Genomic DNA, 12770 nt, shown 5'->3' on the forward strand with positions numbered 1-12770 from the left:
CTGGGGCTATAGGTGCATGCCACCACGCCTGGCTAATTTTTTGTATTTTTAATAGAGACGGGGTTTCACCATGTTGGCCAGGATAATCTCGATCTCCTGACCTTGTGATCCGCCCTCCTCGGACTTCCTAAGTGCTGGGATTACAAGCGTGAGCCACCACACCTGGCCCAAAATCCATTTCTTACAAAGCTCTACTAGGGCCTGTACCATCTGCCCTATCCACTTCCCACCGTCCCCTCCTCCCTCTCCCCCCTGACTCACTCTGCTGCTGCTGTACAGGCCTCGGGCTGGTCCTCTAACATGTCAGGTGCAGTCCTGCCACAGGGCCTTTGCATGGGCTGTACACTCTGTCTGGAATGTCCTTCCTGCACTAACAACTCCTTCCTCTCTTTCCAGTCTGGTTTTTTTTTTTTTTTTTTTTTGAGACAGGGTCTCACTCTGTCACTCAGGTTGGAGTGCAGTGGTCCTATCATAGCTCACTGCAGCCTTGACCTCCTGGGCTCAAGTGTTCCTCCCATCTCAGCCTCCTGAGTAGCTGGGACTACAGGTGTGCACCACCATACCCTGCTAATTTTTGTATTTTTTGAGAGAGAGAGTTTCACTATGTTGCCCAGGCTGGTCTCGAACTCCTAGACGCAAGGGATTTGCTCACCTCAGCCTCCCAAAGGGCTGGGAGGGCAAGTGTGAGCCACGGTGCCCAGCACTGAGTCTCCGTTCTAATGTTTCCTCCCTAACCTCCCTGACCACCCCTCAAGCTCTCTCCATCTCATAACCGGCTTGTGTTTTAGCCCCAGGATTTATCTCCTGCTGACATCTTCCTGCTCATTTATTTAATTATATACTTTGTATCTATCCACCACCTTGGAATAGCAGTCCCAGGAGAGCAGGGACTTGTCTCTGTTTTGGTCATTGCTGTGACTGTGTGCCTGGAACAGCATCTGGCACAGAGTGGGCGCTCCCCGGAGGTTTCCTGGGCTTGTGTTGGAATCTTGCACGTGACTGTCACATTCATGCTGTTCCAGGGGACGTCGCAAAGGCGACCTTGACCCTTTTCCTCCCATGGCCTCACCTAGTAGCTATTTCTCATTGGAGCATGGCCAAGCAGCCCGCTCACTGCCCAGAAAAACCCCTTGCCTCCTTGCATTTTTTTTTTTTTTTTTTTTTTTTTTTGTTGAGACAGGGTCTCGCTCTGTCACCCAAGCTGAAGTGCAGTGGTGTGATCATAGCTCACCTCCCAGGCTCCAGCAAACCTCCCACCTCAGCCTCTCAAGTAGCTGGAACTGCAGGCATGCATCACCACACTTGGCTAATGAAATTTTTTTTTCTTTTTTGAGATAGAGTCTCGCTGTCACTAGGCTGGAGTGCAGTGACGCGATCTCGGCTCACTGCAACCTCCACCTCCCGGGTTCAAGCAATTCTCCTGCCTTAGCCTCCCAAGTAGCATGCAGCTGGGACTACAGGCGCACACCACCACGCCCAGCTCATTTTTGTATTTTTTAGTAGAGACACGGTTTCACCATGTTGGCCAGGATGGTCTTGATCTCCTGACCTCATGATCCTCCCTCCTTGGCCTCTTAAAGTGCTGGGATTACAGGCGTGAGCCACTACGCCCGGCCTAAAAAAATTTTTCTGTAGAGGTGGGGTCTTGCTATGTTGCCCAGGCTGGTCTCAAACCTCTAACCTTGAGCGAACCTCCCACCTCAGCCTCCCATCCCATCACACCTGGGATTCCACGAGACATCAGAGGAAACGGAGTAGAAGGGGTTGGAGAACTCTGTGGCACCTTTGCAACTTTTCTGGAAATCTAAACTGGTTCCAAAATAAAACGTTTATTTTAAAAGAAAAAGTGTGTGGCCGGGTGCGGTGGCTCAAGCCTGTAATCCCAGCACTTTGGGAGGCCGAGACAGGTGGATCACGAGGTCAGGAGATCGAGACCATCCTGGCGAACACGGTGAAACCCCGTCTCTACTAAAAAAATACAAAAAACTAGCCGGGCGAGGTGGCGGGCGCCTGTAGTCCCAGCTACTCGGGAGGCTGAGGCGAGAGAATGGCGTAAACCCGGGAGGCGGAGCTTGCAGTGAGCTGAGATCCGGCCACTGCACTCCAGCCTGGGCGACAGAGTGAGACTCCGTCTCAAAAAAAAGAAAAAAGAAAAAAGAAAAAGAAAAAGTGTGAATGAAGAATAAGGGCCATCCAGGACCAGCAGCCCGTGTGCCTGGGACTGGAACCAAAGCACGGACGCCCCGTCTCAAAGCCACTCCGGCACCATGGTCACAGCTGCCCCAAAAAGGGCCCACAGCCCTCACCTCCCCTCGCTCGCCCGCAGAAACAGGCACTGGCCTTAGGCTTGATGGGGGATGGGCGAGAATCTGCTTTCAAACCCACTTTATTCTTTTCAGACCAGAAACATTCCTCATCGCCCGCCCTCCCTACCCTAGATCTTTACGGACCAGGGGCCTCAGGAGGGACTGGGGAGACAGTGGTATCCTCTGCCTCCAGGGGCGTGGTGCTGCAGTGGCAGTGGGGGCTGGCGCAGCCCAGCAGCTCCAGCCTTCGGGAGCGTAGCCGGGCTTGAATGGCCCAGATGGGGGGCCGGTGGCCCGGTAGGGAGGGGTCCTCGTCGCTGAAGCTGTCAGTGGTGGAGTCAAAGCTATCTTCCGTGCCGGCCACCGACTGTTTGCACACGGGGCAGGAGCGCTGGGGGGCTTGGGAGAACCAGGGGTCAATGCACTTGCAGTGGTAGGTGTGGGAGCAGGGCAGGATCTTGAGTTGGTCGCCCTCCTCGTACTCATCCAGGCAGATGGCACACAGGTCGTTGCGTCGCGTGAAGGTGCGGACCTGGGCCTTCTGGCAGGTAGACGTCTTCGCCGGCCGTCTGTGGCTGCAGCAGGCCTGGGCCCAGAGCCACAGGCGGTTCACGACAATGAGGGTTGATACGACCAGGGCCAGGGTACGGGCCCAGACGCCAGGACACAGGTCAGCACCAGGTGACGGTTCCAGTCGTGGCATGGCGGGGTCGTCCGGGCAGGAGCAGCACGATGGGCGACTTGTCGCAGCCAGGATGTACCCGCAGGTCCTGCGAGGCAGCCTGCCCACGAACACCGAAGGGGATGGCGATCTGGCTCCCTCAGGTCTCGTAACGTGGGTCTATGCTCAAGAGGTCTTCGGAGTAGACGTTGTGCACGATGGCCGCTCGAAGTCAGCGCGCTGGGCGTTCAGTACCTTGAGGTCGAAGGTGCAGTCGTAGCGGCGAATCAGTGCAATGGCACCCAGAGAGCGATTGCCCAGTCGCGGGGCCTCGACGGGATGGCACGCGTTGGCTGGCTTGGTCTCCATCAGGTAGCCCCGTATGCCCTCGGGGGCCAACGGGACGCCGAACAGCGCTGGCAGATCCGCAAAGTCCACCGAGCTTGAGTTGTCTTCCAGCATGGCCCGGACCACCGCCTGCGCGGGCACCTGGAGCACCGACAAGACCAGCAAGGCTTTGACCGCCACCAGGGCTCGGCCCGGCCGTGGCCACTCCATGGTCACCCTCTTCGCTGGCTGTGTGCTGCTAGGTCCCACTGGAGACGGCAGGCAGGGGGCCTTTGGGCATCTCCGGGGCCTCCCAGGGGGCCTGTGGCCAGGATGCGAGGGCGGTTGAGTTGGAATGACCGCGTGGCTCAGAGGCAGCGACGCAGCCACTGCTACCCTGGTGGCTCTAAGCATTAAGGGCCCCGGACGGCAGCGCAGCATGCATCGTGTCTTTGAAGGCCAGACTCAGGAGGTGCTGGCGCAGGTGGCCTTTCTGGCAGATGACACGGAGACCAGGAATCCCCAGGGTTCTAGATGCCCCCAGCTTCTGTGACATCACCCTGGTACATTCTGTCCCGGGAGCTGCCAGCTGCCTGGGCCTGTAACCAATGGATCATTCCTAGGTCTGTGATTTGCCGGTGCCTGGGCAATCTTTGAGAAAACTTCTTGAAGGTTCAGGGCATCTTTGGCCCCAAAGAGGCCCAGGGATGCCACAAAAGGGCTGCTGGCCCCCAGCGGTGCAGATTCAGCCCTCACCGTGCTAAGACTCTACCAGCATCAGCTTCTGGAGGTTCCTAGCAACACACTGTAGAAGGTGCAATGTTACCCTTGTCTAAGACTCCAAGAGGGACCCAGACTTGTTCAAGCCACGCCCTCCTACAATGAGGTCAGTGCTTAAAACCCAAATTCCTGACCCCCTCTCACCATCCCTCATTCTGCTGCAGCCACACAGGTCTCCTTGCTGTTCCTCCAATACACCAGGCAGGATCCTGCCCCAGGGCCTTTGCATGGGCTGGGCCTCCTGCCTGGAAAGCCCTTTCTCTCCGTAGCTGGCTCTTTTGTCCTACTCAGGTCTGAGTTCATATATCCTCAGAGCCCACCTGGACTTGATTTGGAGGGAGGGTGAAGTGCCGGGATCAGGGTGGGGCTGGTGGGGGTCAGGGGTCCCGAGTCCTCACCGCCAGGTTGGCCTCCAGGCTTGCACCAGCTTCATTCTCTTCCCTATAGCATTGCCTCTCCAGCTAGGTCTCCAATTGTGCCCCCGGCCTGAGCTTCAGCCCTGGGCATTGGCCTCACCTTCTCCCCAGTCCCCATCCCCCAAATTTCACAACCTCAATCTGTCTGCAGCCCACTCAAGTCGGATTTCTGTCTCTGCTATTCATAAGCTGTATGACGGCCGGGCGCGGTGGCTCAAGCCTGTAATCCCAGCACTTTGGGAGGCCGAGACGGGCGGATCACAAGGTCAGGAGATCGAGACCATCCTGGCTAACACGGTGAAACCCTGTCTCTACTAAAAAATACGAAAAAAAAAAAAAACAAAAACAAACAAACAAAAAAAAACTAGCCGGGCGAGGTGGCGGGCGCCTATAGTCCCAGCTAATCGGGAGGCTGAGGCAGGAGAACGGCATAAACCCAGGAGGTGGAGCTTGCAGTGAGCTGAGATCAGGCCGCTGCACTCCAGCCTGGGCGACAGAGCGAGACTCCATCTCAAAAAAAAAAAAAAAGCTGTATGACATCAGCTAAATCCCTTAGCCTCTCTGCGCCTCAGCTTCCAGACCTGTAACATGGGCATAATAGTCTTTCCCATGCTCTAAACTCTCCCATGGTTCCCCATTGCCCTCCAGGTAAAGGCCACACTCTTCTCTGTGGCCTACATGCACCCCTGTGGTTGGGCCCCTGCCGATCTCTGAAGCCTGGATGATTTGCAATGCCCCAGAGGCATCTTGCTTTGCTCCCCTCTAGAATTTTGCAAATGCCGTTCCCTCTGCCTGGAACAGAATTCTTGCTCCTCAACTTCACTTTGCCGGGCTGACTACTTAGTCTTTAGGTTTTCTGTGTTGGCCTAATACCTCCCAGAGCAGCCCTCAGCCAGTGACAGATGGGAAGTGGTAGATAAATGCCCCCACTCCCTCCTCCCTCTTATGGGACAAATTGAAGTATGTTCTACTGTGTCTCCTAGAGGTCCCCAGTCGAATGAGCCCCAGAAGTCAATGAACCCAGTACTGTCTTGTCAATGAGCCTGCTACTGTCTCCTTCCCTTCCCCATCCACTTCTCTCCCAGAGCTTCCTGAGCTCACCTCCCACACAAATCTCTTATACCATGTAGTGGGTGGAATTGTGGCCCCAAGAAGAGATGTGGAACCCCTAACCCCTGGTTCTGACCATCCCCTGTCAATGGACCTTATTTGGAAATAAGATCTATGCAGATCTTTTCCTTCTAAGAAAAGGAGACGAGGCCGGGCACGGTGGCTCATGTCCATAATCCTAGCACTGTGGGAGCCTGAGGCGGGCAGATCAGTTGAGGCCATGAGCACATGCTGCCTTCCCCAGCTAATTTTTGAATCTTTTTTTTTTTTTTTTTTTTTGAGATGGAGTCTCGGTCTGTCGCCCAGGCTGAAGTGCAGCGGCGCGATCTCAGCTCACTGCAAGCTCCGCCTCCCAGGTTCACGCTATTCTCCTGCCTCAGCCTCCCGAGTAGCTGGGACTACAGGCGCCCGCCACCACGCCCGGCTAATTTTTTATGTTTTTAGTAGAGACGGGGTTTCACCTTGTTAGCCAGGATGGTCTTGATCTCCTGACCTCGTGATCCGCCCGCCTCGGCCTCCCAAAGTGCTGGGATTACAGGCTTGAGCCACCGCGTCCAGCCTTAATTTTTGTATCTTAATAGAGACGGGGTTTTGCTATGTTGTCCAAGCTTGTCTCAAACTCCTGACCTCAAGTGATCTGCCCGTCTCAGCCTCCTAAAGTGCTGGGGTTACATTTGTGAGCCACCGTGCCTGGCCCCTGTGGCACTCCTGCCCCTGCTGTGTCTACTGCCGCAAACAGACGCTGCACTATCCAGAGGCCGCTGCCTTGGCCACTGTGGACAGCCCTTGCAGGCCAGTGCTACCAAGCGGAAGCAGGCTTTTCAGTCCAGCAGGCATGAGGGGAGGCGAGGGTAGAAAAACAGAAGGAGAGAGGGACAAATGTAGTGGTCAGGCTCGGGCTGGCTGTGGTATGCAAGACCCAACTGCAGCGGTGTAGGCATATGGGGCTGATTTGCTCCTGAATGTGAAATGTGAGTAGTCAGTCCTGCGATGGCATGGAGATGCTGTGGTGTCTGCAACCCAGAGTCCTTCCATCCACCATATCCTCAGTAAGTGGCCTCCTCCTCATGGGACAAGGCAGCTGTGTGCGCTCCAGCCATCACATCTGCCTCCCAGGCAATAAGGAGGAAAGAGTGAGGAAGAGCTGACTCTGCCCCTTTAAGGACACTTCTTGGAAATCCCAGGCACCACTTCTGCTCATACTGCATTGGCCAGAATGAGTCATGTGGCCATGCCTGGCAGAAAGCTTGCTGGGAAACGTAGTCTTTATTCTGAATGACCAACTCTTCAGCTGAAAACCAGGACTTCTATTACTATGGGGGATGAGAGAATGGATGTTGGAAGTGTCCAGCACCACCTGTCACTCTGACACACTTGAGTAACCTGGCCTTCAATGACTGGCCAATACATATTTTTTGAATGAATGAATCCCCACACCTCCAACTTAGGCCTCCTTCAGTGGTGAGTGAGCTTACTGTCCCTGGGAATGGAAATCAGCTTTTTCCGGGCCCTTCTGTGTACCAGACTCCAGGCCATGTGGCTTCACTCCACCATTCAACCACTCTGAGCCTCAGTTGCCCCTTCTGTAAAAAAGAGGTAGCATCAGCACCTGCACCATGGGGTTCGCTGAGTGTGAACAGTGATAAGCATAGTGTCTGCCACCTACAAAGTGCTCTGTCTGCATTTGTTGATGGCCTAAGTGACCCGCCCACAGCCCAGTTATAATATTGGGTGATCACAGCTACTCGGAAGGCTGAAGCGGGAGCATTGCCTGAGCTACAGTGAGCTACAGGCTACCGTGAGCTCTGATCATACCGTTACACTCCAGCAGTGGGCCACAGAGCAAGACCCCATTTCTAAAAGTAGATATTGAGTGATCAAACTGTGATGGGGAAAACTCAGGCACTGTGCCAACCCAAAGGGAGGCACCTGGCTTATTCTAGAGAAACTGGAAGGCTTCCTGGAGGTGGTGTTTTCTAGACTGAGATCAGAATGAGCAGTAGATAATGCTATGAACAGGAAATGTGATCCTGGCAGCTAGAACAGCACAGCAAACGCCCTGCCTGAGTAGCCTGGTTTGGCATCCAGTAGATGCTTAATAAGTGAACATAGAACTTCCTGCCATCACTCAGGGCCTGCCCCCTCTGCAAAAGGGTCTCAGCTTCATCCCAGCTTCCTCAGTCCCCCAACAGCCAGGCCTGGGCCCTTCTCCAGCCGCCTCCACGAAAGCAGAGTGGTGCCAAGGACTGGCAGCTTAACGAGGCTGGCCCGTGCCAGCCCCGCCAGCCCCCACCTTGGCTGCTGTTCTTCCTGAGAAGCTGCCGAGGCCCCCTCCTGCCCAGCCAGGTGGTGCCCCATCTGTGTTTGTCTAAGGGGGAGTGTGGCCAAATGGGGAAATTGAGCCCCAGAGGAGCGGGGCACTTGGGGATGGCAGGAGCTTTCAGAACTGCCACTGAGCAATGCAGCCTGCTGGGCGGATGACCACGCTTTGCAGGAAACTTCACTGACCCCCTGCAGCCAGGGCCAGGTTCCTGTGGATGCCCCATCTTCCAGAGGGGGGAAACTGAGTCTGTGACATGGGACCAGACTCACTAGGACTACAAAGCCGCAAAGTGACTGAGCTGGGATTTGAACCCTGGCCCCATGAAGGCAGTCACTGAGTATTAAGGGTTCCCCACTCAGTGCCTACATCTGCGCTGGGAAATACAGTTCTTGGGCCCCTGCCCAGCCCTCAAGGAGCCCCAGGCTTTGGGGGAGAGATGGACCTGGACAGCCAGGGCTGAGGGAGCCCAGAGAATGGGGTGCAGGGCAGGCTTCCTGGAGGAGAGGAGATTTCAAGTGAACCTGAAGGACAAGTAGGAACTTGGCAAGAAAAGTGGAAGTTGGGGGAAAGAGCGCACCGGGGGATGCCCGGTTCACAGTCCGTGCAAAGGGACAGGCGGTGCAGTTGATTGTGAGCATTTTGGAAAACTGCAAAATAAGTCCTTAGGGCTAAGATGAGGGAGGGCTGGGATGTTTGAGGACTTAATTACCAAGCGAACTTAATTACAAAGCAAAGGCATTTGCTTGTGTTGCCGCTGATTTGTCTGTTCTGCCATTCAGCAAGCATTCCCTGAGGCTGCACCCTGGCTGGGCAAGGCTAGGTAGGCTCCAGGGCATCTGCAAACGAGGTTTAGGGCTTTTGCCCACAGGAGGACTCAGGGAGCTAAGGGCTGGTGCCTGCTGGATTAAACCTCCCCACACTCCTGCAAGAGAGGCGTGTTAATCCCACCTTCCAGTTGAGGAACAGAGAGGTGATACGATTTACCTGAAGCCACACAGCACACCAGGGCCAAGCCTGGATTTAAACCCGGGTTCACAGAGCCCCGCGTGCTCTGCTCTTTCACTCAACCGCCTCTTTATTTTTTTTTATTTTTTATTTTTTTTAGAATGAGACAAGGTCTTGCTCTGTTACCCAGGCTGGAGTGCAGTGCACAATCTCGGCTCACCACAACTTCCACCTCCTGGGTTCAAGCAATTCTCCTACCTCAGCCTCCTAAGTAGCTGGGATTACAGGCGTGCACCGCCATGCCTGGCTAATTTTTGTAGTGGGTTTTGTCATGTTGCCCAGGCTGGTCTCGAACTCCTGCCTCTCGATCCATATTTAATGAGCACCTACTATCTGCTAGTGCTGTGCTGGGGACACTGCTGTGACCAAGAGAGACCTCCACTCTCAGGGAGTTTATTATCTAATGAATTGCAGTGTTTTTTGTTTGTTTGTTTGTTTTAGTGCAACGGGGTGATGGAGTAGCAGGTTAGGGAGGGGGCTGGTGAATTTAGTTAGGAGTGATCAGGGAGGGCCTCCCTGAGGAGGTGACATATGGGAGCGATTCAGCTGGGTGCGGTGGCTCATGCCTCTAATCCCAGTACTCTGGGAAGCCTAGGTGGGTGGATCACAAGGTCAGGAGTTCGAGACTTGTCTGGCCAATATGGTGAAACCCCATCTCTACTAAATATACAAAAAATTAGCCGGATGTGGTGGCGTGCACCTGTGGTCTCAGCTCTTCAGGGAGCTGAGGCAGGAAGAATCGCTTGAACCCAAGAGATGGGCAGAGGTTGCAGTGAGCTGAGATCGTGCCACTGCACTCCAGCCTGGCGACAGAGCGAAACTCCAACTCAAAAAAAAAAAAAAAAAAAAGAGATGGGAACGATTCAACCACAGAAAGACATGAAGGGAGATGTGGGGAACAGCATTCCAGGGAGAGGGAACAGCAAGTCTGGAGGTCCAGCGGCAGGAAACGTCGAAGAGGGCAGTGTAGCCAGGGGAGACTACACCGGGGAGCAGAGGAGAAGTGGTCATTAACATTTAGTCTACAGATTTACGAGTTTTGACAAATGCATGATCATGGAACCCCACCACAATCAAGATACAGAACAGTCTCATCTCCCCAAAATGCTTCCTCATGTCCCTTTGTCCTCTGCTGGGAATGCTCCAGTGGACAAAACCTGTCTTGGTCAGGCATGGCGGCTCACGCCTGTAACCCCAGCACTATGGGAGGCTGGGGCGGGAGGGTCGCTTTGAGTCCAGGAGTTTGAGACCAGCCTGGGCAACATGATGAGACCCCGTCTGTACTAAAAAAAAAAAAAAGCCAGGCGTGGTGGTGTGCACCTGTGGTCATAGCTACTTGAGAGGCTGAGGCGGGAGGATCACTTGAGCCCAGGAGGTTGAGGCTGCAGTGAGCCACGATTACACCATTGCACTCCAGCCTGGGCAACAGAGGAAGACCCTGTCTCAACCAACAAAAAACAGGCCGGGCGCGGTGTCTCACTCCTGTAATCCCCGCACACTGGGCGGTCAAGGCAGGTGAATCACCTGAGGTTAGAAGTTCAAGACCAGCCTGGCCAATATGGTGAAACCCCGTCTCTACTAAAAATACAAAAATTAGCTGGGTGTGGTGGCATGCACCTGTAGTCCCAGCTACTCGGGAGGCTGAGACAGGAGAATTTCTTGAATCCAGGAGACGGAAGTTGCAGTGAGCTGAGATCACGCCACTGCTCTCAAGCCTGGGCGACAGAGCAAGATTCCATCTCAAAAAAAAAAAAAGGAAAAAGAAAAAGAAAAAAGAAAACCAGCCAACCAACCCTCACTCCACCTCCACTCACACACATACCCTAGTCTCTGCCCCTAGCCCTTTCCTGGAGTTAAACACACACCCGGGGGTTCCCTGAGCAATTTCCAGAACATCATTATAAATGGGAGCATACAGTGGGCGGCCTTTTGTGTCTGGCGTTTTTCACTCTGCAGAATGCATTTGAGAATCACCGACATTGTTGCGTGTCTCGGGTGCAGTTTCCTTGTGACTGCCGAATAGCGCTCCACTGCGTGGAGGTGACCCGGTTTGTTTATGCAAACACACCTGCTGGATCGCTTCCAGTTTGGGGACATTAGGAACAGAGCTGTTAGAAACAGCCAGGTACGGGGTTTTGCACGGACTGGACGCATGTTTCCATGTCTCTTGGGCGAGTTCCCAGGAGCGGGATTGCTGGGGGCGGGGGTTGGTGAACGTACGTCTAACTTCGTAAAGAGTTAAAGGGTTGCACTGTTTTGCCTTCCCATGGGCAGCGTAGGAGAGCTTCGGATGCTCGCCATCCTCACCCGCTCTTGGTATTGTCAGCTGAAAGAATTTTAGCCGTTTTAGCAAGTGTGAAGTGATATCTCACTGTGGTTTGGATTTGCATTTCTCCAGTGACTAATGGCATTGAGCATCTTTGCACGTGCTTTTTTTTTTTTTTTTTTTTTTTTTTTTTTTACCATCTGTGTGTCTTCTTTGGTGAAGTGGCAGTTCAAGCCTTTTGCCACAGGGAGCTGATTAATGCTTTTAAAGGCTTCCTTTGATGCGGAGAGTGACGGGCGGAGAGGTGTGGAGAGGGAGGAAGTGACGGTCTTGATCCAGGCAGGAGCTGATGGGTGGGTGTGGAGGGGTGAAAGTGGGCCAGTTCTGGAGGCAGAGCCCTTGGCTGAGATGTAGAGGAGCCAGAAAGGAGGTGTATCTGAATGACAGCTGAGAAAACTGAGCCCAGAGAGAGAAAGCAACTTGCCAAGGTTGCACAGCAGAGCAGTGGTAGAGCCAGGATTTGAACTCATTTCTGAGGACTCCCTGACCCCAGGACTGCCCCAACTGTGTGAGGATATCAGAGCTCTCATGGGTCTCTCCTAGTGACTTGGCTTGAAATGTTCAAGAACAGCAGTTCCATCTTTTTTTTTTTTTCTTTTTTAAGACAGTCTTGCTCTGTCACCCAGGCTAGAGTGCAGTGGCGCAATCTCGGCTCACTGCAACCTCTGCCTCTCGCGTTCAAGCAATTCTCCTGCCTCAGCCTCCAGAGTATCTGGGATTATAGGCACCCACCACCTTGCCCAGCTAATCTTTCGTGTTTTTAGTAGAGACGGGGTTTCACCATGTTGGCCAGGCTGGTCTCGACCTCCTGACCTCAAATAATCCGCCTGCCTCAGCCATCCAAGGTGCCGGGATTACAGGCGTGAGCCACTGCGCCCAGCCAGCAGCTCCATCTTTTCAGGGCCTCAGGCCAGAAACTTGGGATTCCAGCTCAGCTTCCCTCTCCCTTTCTCCGGACCCCTCCCTCAGCAGGCCCTCTGGGCTCTGCTCTGAAAACCAATCCTGAACCCATCCACTTATCCCTGTACTCCTGCCTCCAGCACTGTCACCACTCATAGGGACCAGCACAGTCTCCACCGCCCTGGTCTCCCAGATCCCACCCTCAACCCACCACAGACTGTTCCCTCCACAAAAGCCAGAGGGCACCCGTGAGCACCTGACTCAGGCACCATCCCTCCTCTGCCTATAACCTTCCATGGCTCCCACCTTCCTTGGGTCAAAGCCCACATCCTCCCCATGGCCCTCATTCCTGCACATGAGCTCATTCCTGCACGTGAGTCATTCTTCTCTGTTTTTAAAATGTATTTTATTTATTTATTTATTTATTTTTGAGACATGGTCTCACTCTGTCACCCAGGCTGGAGTGCAGTGGCGTGATCTTGGCTCACAGCAACCTCTGCCTCCCGGGTTCAAGCAATGGCCACAATGCCTTGCAAGTCCTGTCCCATCCCTTCCCCACCCTCTCTTCTTCCCCCTCTTCCCCTCACTCTGCTCCAGCCACACAGGCCTTCTCGAT

The 12770-nt window shown here is 54.1% G+C and overlaps 1 protein-coding gene and 1 long non-coding RNA gene across 2 annotated transcripts in view; one reads left to right on the plus strand and one right to left on the minus strand.

Moving 5' to 3' along the window:
- Nucleotides 1-2371: 2371 nt before the first annotated feature.
- Nucleotides 2372-3806, minus strand: ZNRF4 (zinc and ring finger 4). Its single transcript, XM_017847258.1, is given in 4 exon segments — nt 2372-2955; nt 2958-3020; nt 3023-3192; nt 3195-3806. Coding segments are annotated over 4 exon segments (1287 nt in total). The 5' UTR covers nt 3736-3806; the 3' UTR covers nt 2372-2442.
- A 75-nt stretch (nt 3807-3881) lies between these two features.
- The window catches only part of LOC108512095 (uncharacterized), a 32022-nt gene continuing 23133 nt past the window's right edge, over nt 3882-12770 (plus strand). The window contains exon 1 of the long non-coding RNA XR_001880493.1: nt 3882-4180. This is a non-coding gene — a long non-coding RNA (uncharacterized LOC108512095). The remainder of the gene's footprint in view (nt 4181-12770) is intronic.

The sequence above is a fragment of the Rhinopithecus bieti genome, unplaced genomic scaffold, assembly GCF_001698545.2.
Source record: "Rhinopithecus bieti isolate Rb0 unplaced genomic scaffold, ASM169854v2 scaffold_28055, whole genome shotgun sequence".
In the NCBI taxonomy this organism is placed as follows: Eukaryota; Metazoa; Chordata; class Mammalia; order Primates; family Cercopithecidae; genus Rhinopithecus; species Rhinopithecus bieti.